The sequence below is a fragment of the Microcebus murinus genome, chromosome 10, assembly GCF_040939455.1.
Source record: "Microcebus murinus isolate Inina chromosome 10, M.murinus_Inina_mat1.0, whole genome shotgun sequence".
NCBI lineage: Eukaryota > Metazoa > Chordata > Mammalia > Primates > Cheirogaleidae > Microcebus > Microcebus murinus.
The window spans coordinates 7,686,623-7,702,763 of NC_134113.1; the positions used below are offsets into that span (position 1 = coordinate 7,686,623).

Here is a 16,141-nt window from a genome sequence, read left to right on the forward strand (position 1 = left end):
AAATTAATTGGCCAACTAATATATATAGAAAAAAATTAGCCGGGCATGGTGGTGCATGCCTGTAGTCGCAGCTACTTGGGAGGCTGAGACAGGAAGATCGCTTGAGCCCAGGAGTTTGAGGTTGCTGTGAGCTAGGCTGATGCCATGGCACTCTAGCCTGGGCAACAGAGTGAGACTTTGTCTCAAAAAAAAAAAAAAGATAAATGACCCTTCGTAGGGGGCAACAGCACACAGCTACAACCCTCCTGGCTACAAGCTCAATTTTAGTCAGAAGCTCAGACCAACTATAGCAGAGTTGCTTTGTGCCTGCATTTAATTTGCTTAGAAGTTGCTACACACTCAGAAAAAGAGAGGAAAGGGTTCCCTTCTTATCCCACCATCCCTCTGCACATCCCCCTTCAAACCAGACCTGGGCCTCACTGCCCCAGGGAAACAGAAGCCAGAGGGATAAATACAAAGAGAAACAAAAGCAGCTAATTAATTTTTGGCTTTTGAATTATCAAGGGTAGGGGTCCTGGCAATTTAAGGGCGGTCCAAAGAAGTTTCTGGGGTAATTTCCACAATGACCAACAGGCGAGGAAGCTGCAATTCAGTGAGCCTGGGTCCTCCTAGCTGGCCACGATTCCCAGTGCTCACTCCTAGTGAAGCCCACCCTAGGCTTGGCCCCCACCCTGGCCCTAATGGCTTCCTAGGCACCAGTCTTCTGCTGTCTTACCATCTTGCCCTGTTGGTGTCCCATCTGCTAACTGTCCTGTTCCTTGTGAGTGGAGGAAGGCTCCAATTTTGGCAGACCAGGCGGCCTTGTGCAGGACTTTGGCTTTCTTGGTAGGTGGTTTCCCCTGGAGGGAAGAGGAGAAGGTGTGTAGCCTAATGGTGAAGAACACCGCTCTGGATTTGGACTGCCAAGGTTGAAATCCAGGTCTTGGTCCAGTTACTTAACTTCTCTTGGGCTTGAGTTTCTTCGTATGCAAAACAGAATGGTGATAATAACAATGCTTAGCTCAGAGGGAGGTTGTGGGGGAAGAATGGGAGGGTCAAGGGCTGCAGGAAGGGGCAAGCTCTACCCCTGAAAGATTCAAGTTTCATCATTTCCTTCCTCCAGTGCTCCTGAAGATCCACAGCAAAGAATGGGCTTCAGAGGAGCCAGAAACTCTCCAACCTCGGAGGCAGCATTTTGTACGTACATGAATGTTCTGTGGAGAAGCTCCATGGCTTTCGTCAGGTGCCCAAAGAGGGTCCTCCACCAAAGGGAAAGGCCACCAATCTGGTCTGTGTCTTGTAACTTAAACACTGATCACAAAGGCCAAGAATTTACTAAAATGATCAGTGAAGTAGAAATCTGGGTTTAAATCTCAGACAGATGTGAGGTCAAATCCTGGTTCTACCATTTTTAGTTGTATACCTTTAAGTAAGTTACTAAAAGTTTTGAGTCTTCAAAATAGGACTTTTTTTTTTTTTTTTGAGACAGGGTCTCACTCTGTTGCCCAGATTAGAGTACAGTGGCATAATCATAGCTCACTGCAACTTAAACTCCAGGGCTTCAGTGATCCTCCCACCTTAGCCTCCTGAGTAGCTAGGACTGCAGTTGTATACCACCACAGCCTGGCTAATTTATTTATTTTTTATTTTTGTAAAGATGGGGGTCTCACTATGTTGCCCAGGATGGTCTTGAACTCCTGGCCTCAAGTGATCCTTCCTCATTGGCTTCCCAGACTGCTGGGATTACAGGCATGAGACATTAAGTTAGAGACAAGGCATGGACTTCCTAAAGCCACCGTGGCTTGTGAACCCTGTGCCTATTTCCCAGCTTCCTTTCAAAGATGTATAAAAGTAGGGGTGAAGACCAAGAGTGTCAGAATCCCCCAAAGTTGCTGTTTAAATCTTACTGAATATATCAGACTCTGGGGGAAAAGGGTAGCTCTAGGACACTATAATTTAACAAGCTCCAGAAGTGAATTGCTCTGCCCTCTGAAATTTGAGAGAATAAATACCAGGAAACTTACAACCTTAGATGGCCACAAGCAAGGAGCTTACCAAGCCCTCTTGGCCCCTGCCTTCAGTCAGTTGGTGGTTCCTGTCTCAGCACTCAGGGACCCTGGGAGGATCCAAGTGGCTGCCTCTCACCTGTAATCTAGCCAAGATACTGGCTTTCTTGGAGTTGGAGGAGTAGCTCCTGGAGCAGGACACGCTGCAGAACCTCTTGGTCTTGGAGAAGAAGGCTTCCCTTGTGCCCACGATACCGCACATCTCACAGACAGCTGGGAAGAGAACTTAGCACGTGAGTTATCTGATACAGCCACTTCAAATCAAACAACACCATGAGTCCTTCAAAACCTGGGACACTGCACTAACCAGGTGAGCCCAGCCCCCACTAAGGCTGACAGAATTGGAATAAGAGGAGCAGAAGGAAGGAGGTACTGGTGCATACATCTGATTCTACCTGGCCTCAGGTCTGCTGCTTGGCCTCCCTTGCCTGTATGTGTCAACAGAGCCAAGGAAACAGGCTCTGTTTTTGAGGAAAGTCCACAAGGATGACTGGGGAAACAGGCGAGTGCTGGAAAGTTGCCAAAGGAAAATGAGAAAAAATTTATAGAAAGAAAAAGTACCAAAGTCACTTCACTTCTGTGGCTCTCTTTTCTCATCTATATGGGAATGAGACAGAACTAGAGCAGTTTTTCAACACTATCTTCACATTAGAATCATGTGGGGAGCTTTTAAAAATGCCCAAGGCTGGCCGGGCTTGGTGGCTCACGCCTGTAATCCTAGCACTCTGGGAGGCCAAGGCAGGCAGATTGCTAGAGGTCAGGAGTTCGAAACCAGCCTGAGCAAGAGCTAGACCCCGTCTCTACTATAAATAGAAAGAAATTAATTGGCCAACTAATATATATAGAAAAAAATTAGCCGGGCATGGTGGTGCATGCCTGTAGTCCCAGCTACTCAGGAGGCTGAGGCAGCAGGATTGCTTGAGGCTAGGAGTTTGAGGTTACTGTGAGCTAGGCTGACACCATAGCACTCACTGAAGCCTGGGCAACAAAGAGAGACTCTGTCTCAAAAAGAAAAAAGAAAAAAAATAAAAATAAAAGCCCAAGGCTGAGATTCTAATGAATGGATCTGCAGTGGGACACCGGCACTTGCAGTCTGTTAAAAGTTCCCCAGGTGATTCTACTGTGCAGCCAGGGTGGTGGTCTCTAATGGTTACCTTTAGGTTTTGAATTTTTTAATTTTATTTTTGTTGGGGGTTGTGGGGAGGGGTGCTCAGTTGCCTTGTTTTTGTTGAGACAGTCTCACTCTGCCACCCTGGGTAGAGTGCAGTGGTGTAATTTGCAGCTCACTACAACCTCCAACTCCTGGACTCAAGTCATCCTTCTTAGCCTCCAGGTAGCTAGGACTACAGGCATGCACCATCATGCCTGGGTGGGTTTTCCCCCCTTTCTTTTTGGTATACATGGAGTTTCACTCTTGCTCAGGCTGGTCTCGAACTCCTCAAGTGATCCTCCTGCCTCAGCCTCCCAGAATGCTAGAATTACAGGTGTCAGCCACCATGTCTGGCCTCTTTTAGTTTTAAGAGAAGGCTTAGAAGAAGATAGAAGGGAGAAAGATAAAAGAAAGGGGAGAGGGGAAAGAAGACAAGATGAATAGAAAGGAAATAAGACTCAACTGCAAAGAGTTATTACGCTACCAAAGAGTTTAGGATCCAAGGGATGGCAGTGTCACCACAGACCATCTAGCCTGCCTCTCCTCACAGGCAGCATACACACTGGAGGCCCTGACACAGGGGTCCAGCAGCTGTCCAAGCATCACATTTCTGAAGCCAGTTGGCTTCTAGATGATCCATGAAGATTCTTATCTGCCGACCTCCACCCCAATCCTCCTACCCAGGGTCTTTATCCTATATTCCCTCCCCTGTACCATTTCCAACCCACAAGCTATTTCTTGGCTCTTCTCAGAAAGTAACCACAACACACTTTAGATTTCTTATTTTCTTCTAATGTTTGTTTTGTTTTTTGAGACAGGGTCTTGCTTTGTCACCCAGGCTGGGTGCAGTGATGTCATCACAGCTCACTGCAGCCTCGAATTCCTGGGCTCAAGACATCCTCCTGCTTCAGCCTCCCAAGCAGCTGGGACTACAGGCATGTGCCACCATGCCCAGGTAGGTTTCCTACCTTCTCAACATCCAGGCTTAGAAAGCCACAGCCTACTCTCATAGATGTAAAAGCAGCATCATGTTACTGACTGGCATCTAAAATCTGCTAAATAAACATTAGTTGTATATGAAAGAATGAATGAAATGAATGAATGAAATCACAATTTGAAATCAGACTGCAGCAAGAAATGATGCTTGTGGCTACTTGGGGTGCTTTTGTCTCCCTTATAGGTCCTTAGACATCTGATCCCTTAGACATCAGAACAAAGTCTTTTACATCTGGATAGCCCTGCCCATATGGCCTGTATCTATCCCCCCTTCCTCTATAATCTCCTGATCCCTCTTGATCTCCAGGAGACACTCTGACGGCACCTGGCTCAGAACCACTGCCATCCAAGGAGCGAGGAGTCCCAGGGCCGAGCAGATGCAGCGGGGAGGTGGGCAGCTCCCCAGCTTCCCGATCCTCATTTTCTGCTTCACTTGACTCCTCCAGATAGGAGCTGCTCTCACTGCCCACACTGCTGTTATAACTCCGGAAACTATCATAGCCACCAAACAGCTCCAAGTCATCATCTTCCTCTTCTTCCTCCATTGGTTCTGAAGATCGGGTCTCCTAGTAGAAAGATGACACAAACAAGGCAAAAGGAATCATGATTGGCTTTAGTAGATGGGGAGAGAAGCTGCAGACCTGCCATCAGCCCTCTCATACTTTTGGGAACCTTCCAAATACTCCTTTTGTGGCCAGGCGCAGTGGCTCACACCTGTAATCCTAGCACTCTGGGAGGCTGAGATGAGACCTTGAGCTCAGGAGTTTAAGACCAGCCTGAGCAAGAGCAAGAACCCCCCTCTACTACAATAGAAAGAAATTAGTTGGACAACTAAAAATATATAGAAAAAATTAGCTGGGTATGGTGGCACATGCCTGTAGTCCCAGCTACTCGGAAGACTGAGGCAGAAGGATTGCTTAAGCCCAGGAGTCTGAGGTGGCTGTGAGCGAGGCTGACGCCCTGGCACTCTAGCCCAGGCAAAAGAGTAAGACTCTGTCTCAAAAAACAAAACAAAACAAAAACAACAACAAAAAACAAATACCCCCTTTTGTGAACACTAGGATCATTATTCTCATTTATACATTATTTCTCCACCACAACTCAACAGAATAGCTTAACAAAATGGAAAATATGTGTTAGAAATTCACAAGGTTCCTCTGTGGATTTAAAAAGGATGATTCAAATAGGACACTGTACAATAATGTGAAATATCCTTCCCAAGTAAGGTACCTCACAAAGACTTTCTGAGGTAGATGTATATTAGAAACTCATTCTTCCCTGTTCAGCATATGTACATGAAAATAATCTCAACTCAAAAACAATTTAAAGGGGGGCAAGGGCATTTATTTGAAACCTTAAAATTTGTACTCCCATAATATGCTGAAATAAAAAAAAATATTTAAGTCAGAAAAGTTAGTTTGGGACCCAGATTGCTCCAAGAAAGATTTGAGAGGCAGATGACACACAGATAGCTGTGCCATTGTGGTAGGTACCACAGCTTTGGCTTCAGCTCTGACCCTAACTAGCTATGGGTCCTGGGGCAAATCATTTAACCTCTGTGGGCTTCAATTTTCTCACCTATAAGAAAAATATTTGGCTGGGTGTGGTGGCTCACGCCTGTAATCCTAGCACTCTGGGAGGCTGAGGCGGGAGGATTGTTTGAGCTCAGGAGTTCAAGACCAGCCTGAGCAAGAACAAGACCCCATCTCTACTATAAACAGAAACAAATTAATTGCCAACTAAAAAAAATATATAGAAAAAATTAGCCAGGCATGGTGGCACATGCCTGTAGTCCCAGCTACTTGGGAGGCTGAGGCAGAAGGATTGCTTCAGCCCAGGAGTTTGAGGTTGCTGTGAGCTAGGCTGATGCCACCGCACTCTAGCATGGGCAACAGAGTGAGACTCTGTCTCAAAAAAAAAAAAAAAGAAAAGAAAAGAAAAATATTTGGGGCCAGGTGTGGTGGCTCATGCCTGTAATCCTAGCACTCTGGGAGTCTGAGGCGGGAAGATTGCTCGAGGGCAGTTCAAGATCAGCCTGAGCAAGAGCAAGAGCCGTCTCTACTTAAAATAGAAAAAAATTAGCTGGACACTAAAAAATATATAGAAAAAATGAGCCGTGCATGGTGGCGCATGCCTGTAGTCCCAGCTACTTGGGAGGTTTAGACAGAAGGATTGCTTAAGCCCAGGAGTTTGAAGTTGCTATGAGCTAGGCTGATGCCACAGCACTCTAGCATGGGCAACAGAGTGAGACTCTGTCTCAAAAAAATAATAATAAAAAAAAATAAAAATATTTCAAAAAAAAGAAAGAAAAATATTTGGCTCTATGCAGTAAAACACTGAAGGATCTAAATTTGTACAAATTATGTGGCAGATTTAAAGTTGAGCTGCTATAGTAAATTACTGGGCATTCTTAATACTTGAATATGGAACATGTGCACAGGGGAAGGAAACAACATTGCACTTTATAAGCACTGTATTGTAAGTGGAAAATGCAATGTCTTAAATAAAACTGTATTTAAAATTGGCACAAAATATATTTGGCTCACAGGATATGAGATGCTGTATATGAATCTACCTAGCATGTAATAGAAAAGGTGTGAAGCAAGGTGAAGAATTTGGGCTCTTGCTCAGGACTCAATACCATCTCTAGTGCTTACTAGTTATATGACCTCTAACAAGTCAATCTCTTAGTGCCTCAGTTTCCACACTTATAAAATGAGGATAATACTACCTATTTAATAGGATTTGGGGGAAAAGTAAGAGATAATACAGGTAAAGCACTCAGAACAATGACTTGCACATAGTAAGTACTCAATAAATGTTGGCAATTTTTACTAATTGAAAGAAAGCATAGGGGCTGAGCACAGTGCCTCACGCCTGTAATCCTCACACTGTAGGAGGCCAAGGTGGAAGGATCCTTGAGGTCAGAAGTTTGCAATCAGCCTGCGCAGAAGTGAGACCCTGTCTCTACAAAAAAATAGAAAACTTAGCCAGAGGTGGTGGAACATGCCTGTTGTCCCAGCTACCCAGCAGGATGAGGCAGGAGGATCATTTGAGCCCAGGAGTTTGAGGTTATAGTGAGTTACGATGATGCCATTGTACTCTAACCAGGGCAACAGAGTGAGACTCTGTCTCAAAAAAATAAAAAAAGGGCCAGGCGTGGTGGCTCACGCCTGTAATCCTAGCACTCTGGGAGGCCGAGGCAGGAGGATTGCTAGAGGTCAGGAGTTCGAAACCAGCCTCAGCAAGAGCGAGACCCCGTCTCTACCATAAATAGAAATAAATTAATTGGCCAACTAATATATATATAGAAAAAATTAGCCGGGCATGGTGGCGCATGCCTGTAGTCCCAGCTACTTGGGAGGCTGAGGCAGGAGGATTGCTTGAGCCCAGGAGTTTGAGGTTGCTGTGAGCTAGGCTGATGCCACGGCACTCACTCTAGCCTGGACAACAAAGCAAGACTCTGTCTCAAAAAAATAAAAAATAAAAAAAATAAATAAAGAAAGAAAAGAAAAGAAAAAGAAGCATAGGTTCTCAAATCAGATATGCCTGGGTTTGAATCCTGGTTCTATCACTTATTAACTGTGCAAGATATTTAACCTTGCTGCCTCAGTTTCTTCATCAATACAAGGGAAATAATAAAAAGCCTTCTTTAGAGGACTGTTATGAAGTTTAAGCTAAGATATGCAAAGCCTTGTTCTATTTAGAGCAGTTAGTAACAGCTCTAAAAATGTAAGCTATTATTCTTATTCTCCATATTTTCCTTTACCCTTGTGAAGTTTTTGAGCGATTCCACTTTATATTTGCAACTACACATGAAAATATGCTAGAAAGGAAACCAAGTTCAAATGTAAGGTGCCCTTGCTGGGCCGGGTGGTGGGCACCTGTAGTACTGGCTACTTCGGAGGCTAAGGTGGGAGGATCGCTTGAGCTCAGGAGTTGGAGGCTGCAGTGAGCTATAATAAATAGCGCCTGTGAATAGCTGCTGTGCTCCAGCCTGAGCAACATAGTGAGACCCTATCTCTAAAAACAAAACAAAAATATAAGGTGCCCAGAAGCCAAATGATTAAACAGTGGGTAGGTTTTAGGGGTTGACGGACTTAGTGTCCACATTCTTCACTTTCCAGCTGCGTGAACTCCTGGGGACTTGCACCGCCTGTCTAAGCCTCAGCTGCTTTCACCATAAAGATGAAACAATAACACAGGATTGCTGTGAGTACACTGCACGTGAACATTCCAGGCGCGGAGTAAGGTTCACTAAACTTTAATCTCCCTTCACTTCCCACCTGAAGTAACAGGCCTCACAAGCCCTAAAGAACCCGACCACGAGACAAGGAGGACAAAGAAAATTCAGGAGCTCCCAGTGCCCCTTCCCCCAAGCCTGGGAGGCTGTTCCTCCCTGAACCCTTCGCGGAACGTGGATCCCAACAGTAGGGGAGCCAAAAGTAACGCTAATCGCTTCTAGTCCTGGCTCAGATTAAGTACCTCAGTTTATCCATCCTTCCACCCTCCACCCTCAAAGCGTCGCTAAAAGGTCTAAAGAAGGGTCCGCCGAGAGAGGATCTCGGGGTGCCCTTTCCCAGTTGTGCTAAGTCCTCTCGCTCTCACCTCAATACCCCGGGGTTTCTCCATGAGACCTAACTCAATTCCTCCAACCGTCACCAGGCGCTGGAAGCCATATTGGCCTCGCTGCTCTCTCGAAGTGCGCTCATTGGCCGCCTCGCTGAGCCACGGGCCAATCACGCTACAGGAAAAAGGAAAAGCCGGTTCCGTGCACACCTGCGCCACTCCTCCCCCAGCCGGGGAACCCGCGAGACATTGTGGGACTTGTAGTTCGGTGCGCAGAGAGGGCGTTACCATAGCGACGTGGGAATTCCAGGGGCGCTGGCCCTGGCATGCCTTGCTCTAACGATTCTAATCACGCCAACCTCTAACCCTCACCCGGATCCTATTCTTCATTAAACGATTATCGAGCACCTACGATAGTCAGTTTCAGGGCCAGGAACAACCTGGCATTCTTTCCGTTTAGAATTTAAGATGTCCTTGTGCCAGGATGCCTCGCAGAAAGAACTTATTTCCAATTCAGGCAGAAACTGGAATACTTTTACAACCAATGCTATAAAAGTCCCTCCCGATCAAAATCCTAGAACCCTTCATCACTATCTCATGAGTAAAATTTTGAATATGAGGCGCTCCGACTCATCCCATTTGGATTTCCCACAACCTCCTCACATGCTCTGAGTTCTAGGTGCTATTGTGCAACTTTACAAACATCTTCTCAAATCCTTACACATCCAATCACCGTTTTGTTTTTAGTTTATTTGTTTGAGACACAGTGTGGAGTTTCGCTCTGTCGCCCAGGCTAGAGAGCAGTGGCATCATCATAGCTCACTGCAACCTCAAACTCCTGGGCTCAAGTGATCCTCCTGCCTCAGCCTCCCAAGTAGCTGGGAATACTACCACACCCATCTAATTTTTTTAGTTTTTGTAGAGACAGGGTCTCCCTCTTGCTTCCACGGGTCTCTAACTCCTGGCCTCAAGCAATCTTCTTGCCTTAGCCTCCCAAAGTGCTAGGATTTACAGGCATGAGCCTCTCAATCACCATTTTAAAGAAACAGAAATGGGCCGGGCGCTGTGGCTCACGCCTGTAATCCTAGCTCTTGGGAGGCCGAGACGGGCGGATTGCTCAAGGTCAGGAGTTCAAAACCAGCCTGAGCAAGAGCGAGACCCCATCTCTACTATAAATAGAAAGAAATTAATTGGCCAACTGATATATATATAAAAAAAAAAATTAGCCGGGCATGGTGGCGCATGCCTGTAGTCCCAGCTACCCGGGAGGCTGAGGCAGAAGGATCACTCGAGCCCAGGAGTTTGAGGTTGCTGTGAGCTAGGCTGACGCCACGGCACTCACTCTAGCCTGGGCAACAAAGCGAGACTCTGTCTCAAAAAAAAAAAAAAAGAAAAAGAAACAGAAATGGTGACTCCTCTGGTTTAGACATTTCCAAGATCACACAGGATTGGATTTTAAAATTTGGTCAAAAATTTTTTCCTATGCTATGCTGTGTCCCAATTAATTAATTGAGAATCTAAATGTCATAAGTGGATGCTGAATATACATAAAACACATTGCTAAATTTGAGGTCCTCCACATAAATGTGAAAGTCTTCCTTGATGTCTTTCTTCAGCCTCTTCTACCCTAAACCCCTGTTTCTACACTGTCAACAAGTGTAGAATTTTCTGCCTCCAAAATATATCTTGTATTCCTCTACCACTACCAGCCTAATACAAGCCACTGGCCACTGAAGCAGACCTTCAACTGGTCTCCCTGTTTGAATCTTCACCTTCTTTAATCCACACAGGTAATCTTTTAAATTCATAGACTAGATCATGGTCATTCCCTGGCTTAAAACTCATAATGACTTCCCCTTAAGCTTAGAATAAAATCCAAAGGCTCCACCTATAAAACTCTGAATGACCTGGCCTCAACTTTCTCTCCAACATCTTCTTGTACTACCCTATCCATCTTTCACTGTATCCACCCACTCTCCCCTTCTTCCTGTTTCTGAGTACCAAACTTGAGTTGGCCTCAGGGCCTTTGCACTTGCTGATCCATCTGTGTGGCCTTTGTACTTGTTCAGCCAATCTTTCCACAGCTCTTCTCATGGCTGGCTCTTCATTTTTCAGATTTCAACTCAAAGTCACCTCCTCAGGGATCCTCTTATCTAAAATAGCTGCTCCCTCCTCTCACTCTATTTCCGTTCACCCATTTTACAGTCCTTCATAGCACTTGTTTCTGTCTGGAATTATCTTGTTCATTTGTTTCCTTGTCTATTGTCTATCTCTCACCACTAGAATGAAGCCCCCACAAGGGCAGGGACTTTGTGTTGTTCTCTCTGTATTTCCAGAGCTGAGAACAGAGAGCATAGCCTAGTGTAGCTGCTTACTGGCCAAAGAACTGGAAATACTTCAAGGAGTGCAACAAGCTGCTTCTTGAAGGCAGGGCACTGGATATGGTAGCTTGCTATTCTGACCATTGTGAACTCTTTAGGTATCTATTTATTTATACATACCACTAACAGCGTTCCAGGCCCAGTTTCTCCAAAAGGAGGCTTTCCTTCTCTGGGGATACCTTCCCCATCAAGCAAGTTGGATTAAATCAATATAATTCAGTTTGAAAAATTCTATGGTTTCAGAGTGCAATAAACAACTTAAGATTCCAACATTGGTCGAGGTGGTTCACACCTGTAATCCTAGCACTCTGGGAGGCCGAGGCAGGAGGATCTCTTGAGCTCAGGAGTTTGAGACCAGCCTGAGCAAGAGTGAGACCCTGTTTCTAAAAACAAAACAAAACAAAAAAACAAGAAACAACTTAAGATTCTATATCAAGCAGGGTAAGTAGCTGAGATTTAGGTTTTAATCCCTAAAAAGGGAATAACAGGACGACCTCATTTAACAGTTGTGAAAATTAGAGAGAATAAATATGCAGCACTGGGCAAAGTGGTAGTTATTAATATTAACATCCTATTAGACACTAGGATTGGCTAGGTGCAGTGGCTCACACCTATAATCCTAGCACTCTGCGAGGCCGAGGTGGGAAGATCCCTTGAACCCAGTAGTTTGAGGTTGCAGTGAGTTATGTGATGCCACTGCACTCTAGCAGGGGTGACAACGCAAGACTCTGTCTCCAAAAATAATAAATAAATAGTCACTAGGATGGCAGCAACCAGCCAAGAATAATAACCTTTATGAGTTATTTAATATATTATTAACATTTTAAAAGCAGAACCATGAATTTCATAGGCAGAGAATCTGCTAGTGAAAAAATTATCTTATTCATCAAGTATTTATTTAGTACCTACTGAGTGCCAGGCACTGTGCTGGACTCTGGGGAAACACAAGAGAACACCTCTGTTCCCAGGGAGCTTACTGCCTCCTGCAGGGAGACAGTGAGGATTTAATCAACAAACATCTACTTTCTACTGAAGACTTCAGCAGGCTGCAATAAAGAACAGGGAAGGGAGCTCCTAGATAGGGGATGGAGAAAGTCCTGCTAAGTAGGAAACTCACCTTGATTTGCAGGAGAAGAAGCCATTTAGGAGAAAGAGGTTGTTCCGGAAAGGACATTCCAGGCAGAATTTACAGAGTGAGGTAGAGAATAGCTGCAGTTAGCGGGAGGGAGAATGTATTGGGGAACCGTTGGAGGTTTTAAGAAGGGGAATTAAGTGATTTGATGTATTAAAAGATCATTCTCGGCCAGGTGTGGTGGCTTAGGCCTGTAATCCTAGCACTCTGGGAGGCTGAGGCGGGAGGATTGCTCAAGGTCAGGAGTTCCAGACCAACCTGAGCCAGAGCAAGATCCTGTCTCTACCAAAAAAATAGAATGAAATTAATTAGCCAACTAAAAATATATAGAAAAATATTAGCCAGGCATGGTGGCGCATGCCTGTGGTCCCAGCTACTTGGGAGGCTGAGGCAGGAGGATCGCTTGAGCCCAGGAGTATGAGGTTGCTGTGAGCTAGGCTGACGCCACGGCACTCTAGCTGGGGCAACAGAGTGAGACTCTGTCTCAAAAAAAAAAAAGGCCGGGCGTGGTGGCTCACGCCTGTAATCCTAGCACTCTGGGAGGCCGAGGCAGGCGGATTGCTGGAGGTCAGGAGTTCAAAACCACCCTGAGCGAGACCCTGTCTCTACTAAAAATAGAAAGAAATTAATTGACCAACTAAAAATATATATACAAAAAATTAGCCGGGCAGTCCCAGCTACTTGGGAGGCTTAGGCAGGAGGATCACTTGAGCCCAGGAGATTGAGGTTGCTGTGAGCTAGGCTGATGCCATGGCACTCTAGCCTGGGCAACAGAGTGAGACTCTGTCTCCAAAAAAAAAGAGACAAGCAGAGAGACCAGTTAGAAGTTTCTCCTAATGATCCAGGTGAAGGATGATGGTGGCTTAGAGGCAGAGGACATGCAGAAAAGTGGAAGGATTTGGGAGGCAGTAAGTAACTAATTGTTTGGGTGTGTTTGGAAGAGGAAGGAATCCTGAATGCCTCTGAAGTAAACTTCAGATAAGTGGATGGTGGCACCATGTTCTGTAATGGTGAAAACTGTCAAAGGAATGAATGAGTTTGGTGGCTGAATGGAGGGAAAGAAGAGTTCTACTTAGCTGTAGGCGCCTGTGAGACAGTGGATAAGAGGCCGAAAAGGCAGTGGGAGCTCAGAGAAGAGCCCTGAACTGGAGACCTACATCCTGTAATTGTTGTCATTGTCCCTTTAAGATTGACTCCATCTTCTCTGTGATGTATTATTTTTTATATCTCAATGTGTATATCATCAATGGTACAAGGAAGCAGAAGCCTGAGCTGCCAGTTTCATAGACGGAAAGACTCTGGGGGAGGGAAAGAAGCAGAGTGGGAACTCTGGTGACAGAAACAGTTAGCATAAGTTGAAATGGCTGTTAATTAGGAATTCAGTTGAAACATCTTTTAAACACAGGTTGCTAAGCAACAGTGGCCACCCCGGAACAGTGTGGCTGCACCTTCTGTTTTGGAGCTCCTGGGCCTGGGTGTCAGCTGCAGCAGAGGTATTCCACACATGGACCTCATACACTCCTCTTTTCAGATTCTTCCCTCTATGAGTCACTGTCCCTCTCTCTGGGATCACTGGTCTTTCACTCTCTACTGGGTCATTCCCAGTAGCAACACAAACATGCTTTTCTGTCTCCTTGCTATAGGAATAAATACCTTGACCTCACCTCCCCTATGCCCTGCAATTGTGTTATTCCACCCCCACAACTTCTTGTCTACACATACTGTCTCCACTACTGCTTCTCTTCGTGTCTCCATCTGTCCCCACTTTACTGAAACTTCTTTTTTTTTTTTTTGAGACAGAGTCTCACTCTGTTGCCCAGGCCAGAGTGCCATGGTGTCAGTCTCGCTCACAGCAACCTCAAACTCCTGGGCCCAAACAATCCTTCTGCCTCAGCCTCCTGAGTAGCTGGGACTACAGGCATGCGCCACCATGCCCAGCTAATTTTTCTATATATTTTTAGTTAGCTTCTATTTTTATTTTTTATTGATTTATTTTCAGAGTCCACTCTCTTGCCTGGGCTAGAATGCCGTGGCGTTAGCCTGGCTCACAGCAACCTCAAACTCCTGGGCTCAAGCGATCGTCCTGCCTCAGCCTCCCTGGTAGCTGGGACTACAGACACGTGCCATCATGTCTGGCTAATTTTTTTAATTGTTTGGCTAATTTCTTTCTATTTATAGTGGAGACGGGTCTTGCTCTTGCTCAGGCTGGTCTTGAACTCCTGAGCTCAAGCAATCCTCCCGCCTTGGCCTCCCAGAGTGTCACCGAGCCCTGCCCTGAAACTTCTTTGGTCAAGTTCACATACAACTTGTCTGGTATCAGGCCACGCCTCTCTTCTCTCAGCAGCCTTTGACAGAACTGACAATTCCATCCTTCCTGGGATATTGTCCTTTCTTGGATTCTTCTTGGTTTCTCTCCTACCTCTCTGGCCAATCCTCTGTCTTTATAAGCCAGTCCTCTTCCACTTGAACCCTATGTATTGGCGTTCTTCAGGGCTGTGTCTTGGGCTCTCTTGTTTTCCAGTTACTTTTCACCTTAAGTGATTTCTTTAATTCTTAGTGCTGTAAATATATTTATATGGCCCAAATTCACACCTCCAGCCTATGTTTGTCCTGTGAGCTCCAGACTCATGTATCCATTTGTCTAGGTGACAACTTGACATTGCATTATAAACCCCCACACGACACCTTATTCCCTTACCCTAGGCCTATTTCTCTGGTAGTTTTTCCCACTTAGCACACAGCACTACCAATCATCAAGAACTTCAATTCATTTCTCCCTGTCCATCCCTCAATGTTCAATCCATCAGCAAATCTCTTTAATGGGCTCCCTTCTTACCCCAGCTTGTTTTCTACCTAGCAACCTTCTCAAAAATACAAGTTGGGTCGACTAACTTGCTTGTATCAGTGATTTACAGGCTGGGTGGGTGCTCTTTCCCTCACCACCCACTTCTACCTGGCCTTCCCCCAATGATTTAATAAGACCGCTGGGGAGGGGGCGGGTGACTCAAGTTGAAGTTAGAGAGGTGTTCATTCTGGAAATTCACTGAGTGCCAGTTGTGCTCTGGGCGCGGTAGTTACAACGGTGAACGCCAGGACGCACAGTTCCTGCCCTCAAGGAGCTGCCATTCCAACAGCAAAGGGGACCGGCACTTCCCAGCGAGGACAACCGTCCCGGCATGTGCTCGCTCTCTCGGCGCGTGGCCCGCCCCCGTGCCTACGGACAGGCCTCAGTTCTGCAAACGGGCTGGCGACGCGAAGCTGCCTTCTCTGCGGCAGGGCCAGCGGAAGTTCCAGGCGCTAGCGTCGCGTGGGAGGGGTGGGGACAGGGCGAGGAGTGAGTTGTGGTCCCCCGCCCCCGCGCAACTCCCGGCCCAGGCGGGGCGGGGCCAGCCGGTCACGTGGCCGGCAGGCGCGCGCCGGTTCTGAGCGCCAACCGCCGGCCGCCCCGCCCCCGCGGCCCGCCCCCGGCGCGCGGCCGCCGCGGCGTCCTCGGGGTGGAAAGTGCAGCGCCTGCCCGTGCGAGCCCCGCAGGAGCGGGGTCGAGCGCGGCGCGGGCTCTCCCGGACTGCTGGACAGCCGGGGTCCAGCCTGGGGGTTCAGTGGCGGCCGAGGAGGGAGGCGCTGGGGGTGCCGAGCCTCTGGAGGGCTCCTGAGCTGGGGGCTGGCAGAGTTGGGGCTCCCGCCCTGGAGTTGCGAGACCCTCCTTTGTCGATCACACTGAGGTGAGGGGGCTGCGCTTGGCCAGAGCAATTAGCAAGCACAGTGCCTAGCACAGAGCGAGCCCTCCCAGTATCCCGGCCTGGCTGCAACCGCGGTGCGGGCGAAAACTGGAGAGGGAGTGATGGATAACTGGGCTGACAGAAGATAA

General features: G+C 46.7%; 1 protein-coding gene across 3 annotated transcripts in view; it reads right to left on the minus strand.

Moving 5' to 3' along the window:
- L3MBTL2 (L3MBTL histone methyl-lysine binding protein 2) overlaps window positions 1-8,995 on the minus strand; it is a 22,422-nt gene extending 13,427 nt beyond the window's left edge. For 2 of the 3 annotated variants that reach the window (XM_012741784.3, XM_076006969.1), the window contains exons 1-4: window positions 8,800-8,995; window positions 4,517-4,757; window positions 2,125-2,258; window positions 716-839 (exon numbers count right to left, since the gene is read on the minus strand). In XM_012741784.3, coding sequence (XP_012597238.1) covers window positions 716-839; window positions 2,125-2,258; window positions 4,517-4,757; window positions 8,800-8,823 — 523 coding nt within the window. In that variant the 5' untranslated portion in view covers window positions 8,824-8,995. The remainder of the gene's footprint in view (window positions 1-715; window positions 840-2,124; window positions 2,259-4,516; window positions 4,758-8,799) is intronic. The other variant, XM_012741783.3, reaches the window with a different exon arrangement.
- Window positions 8,996-16,141: the final 7,146 nt, after the last annotated feature.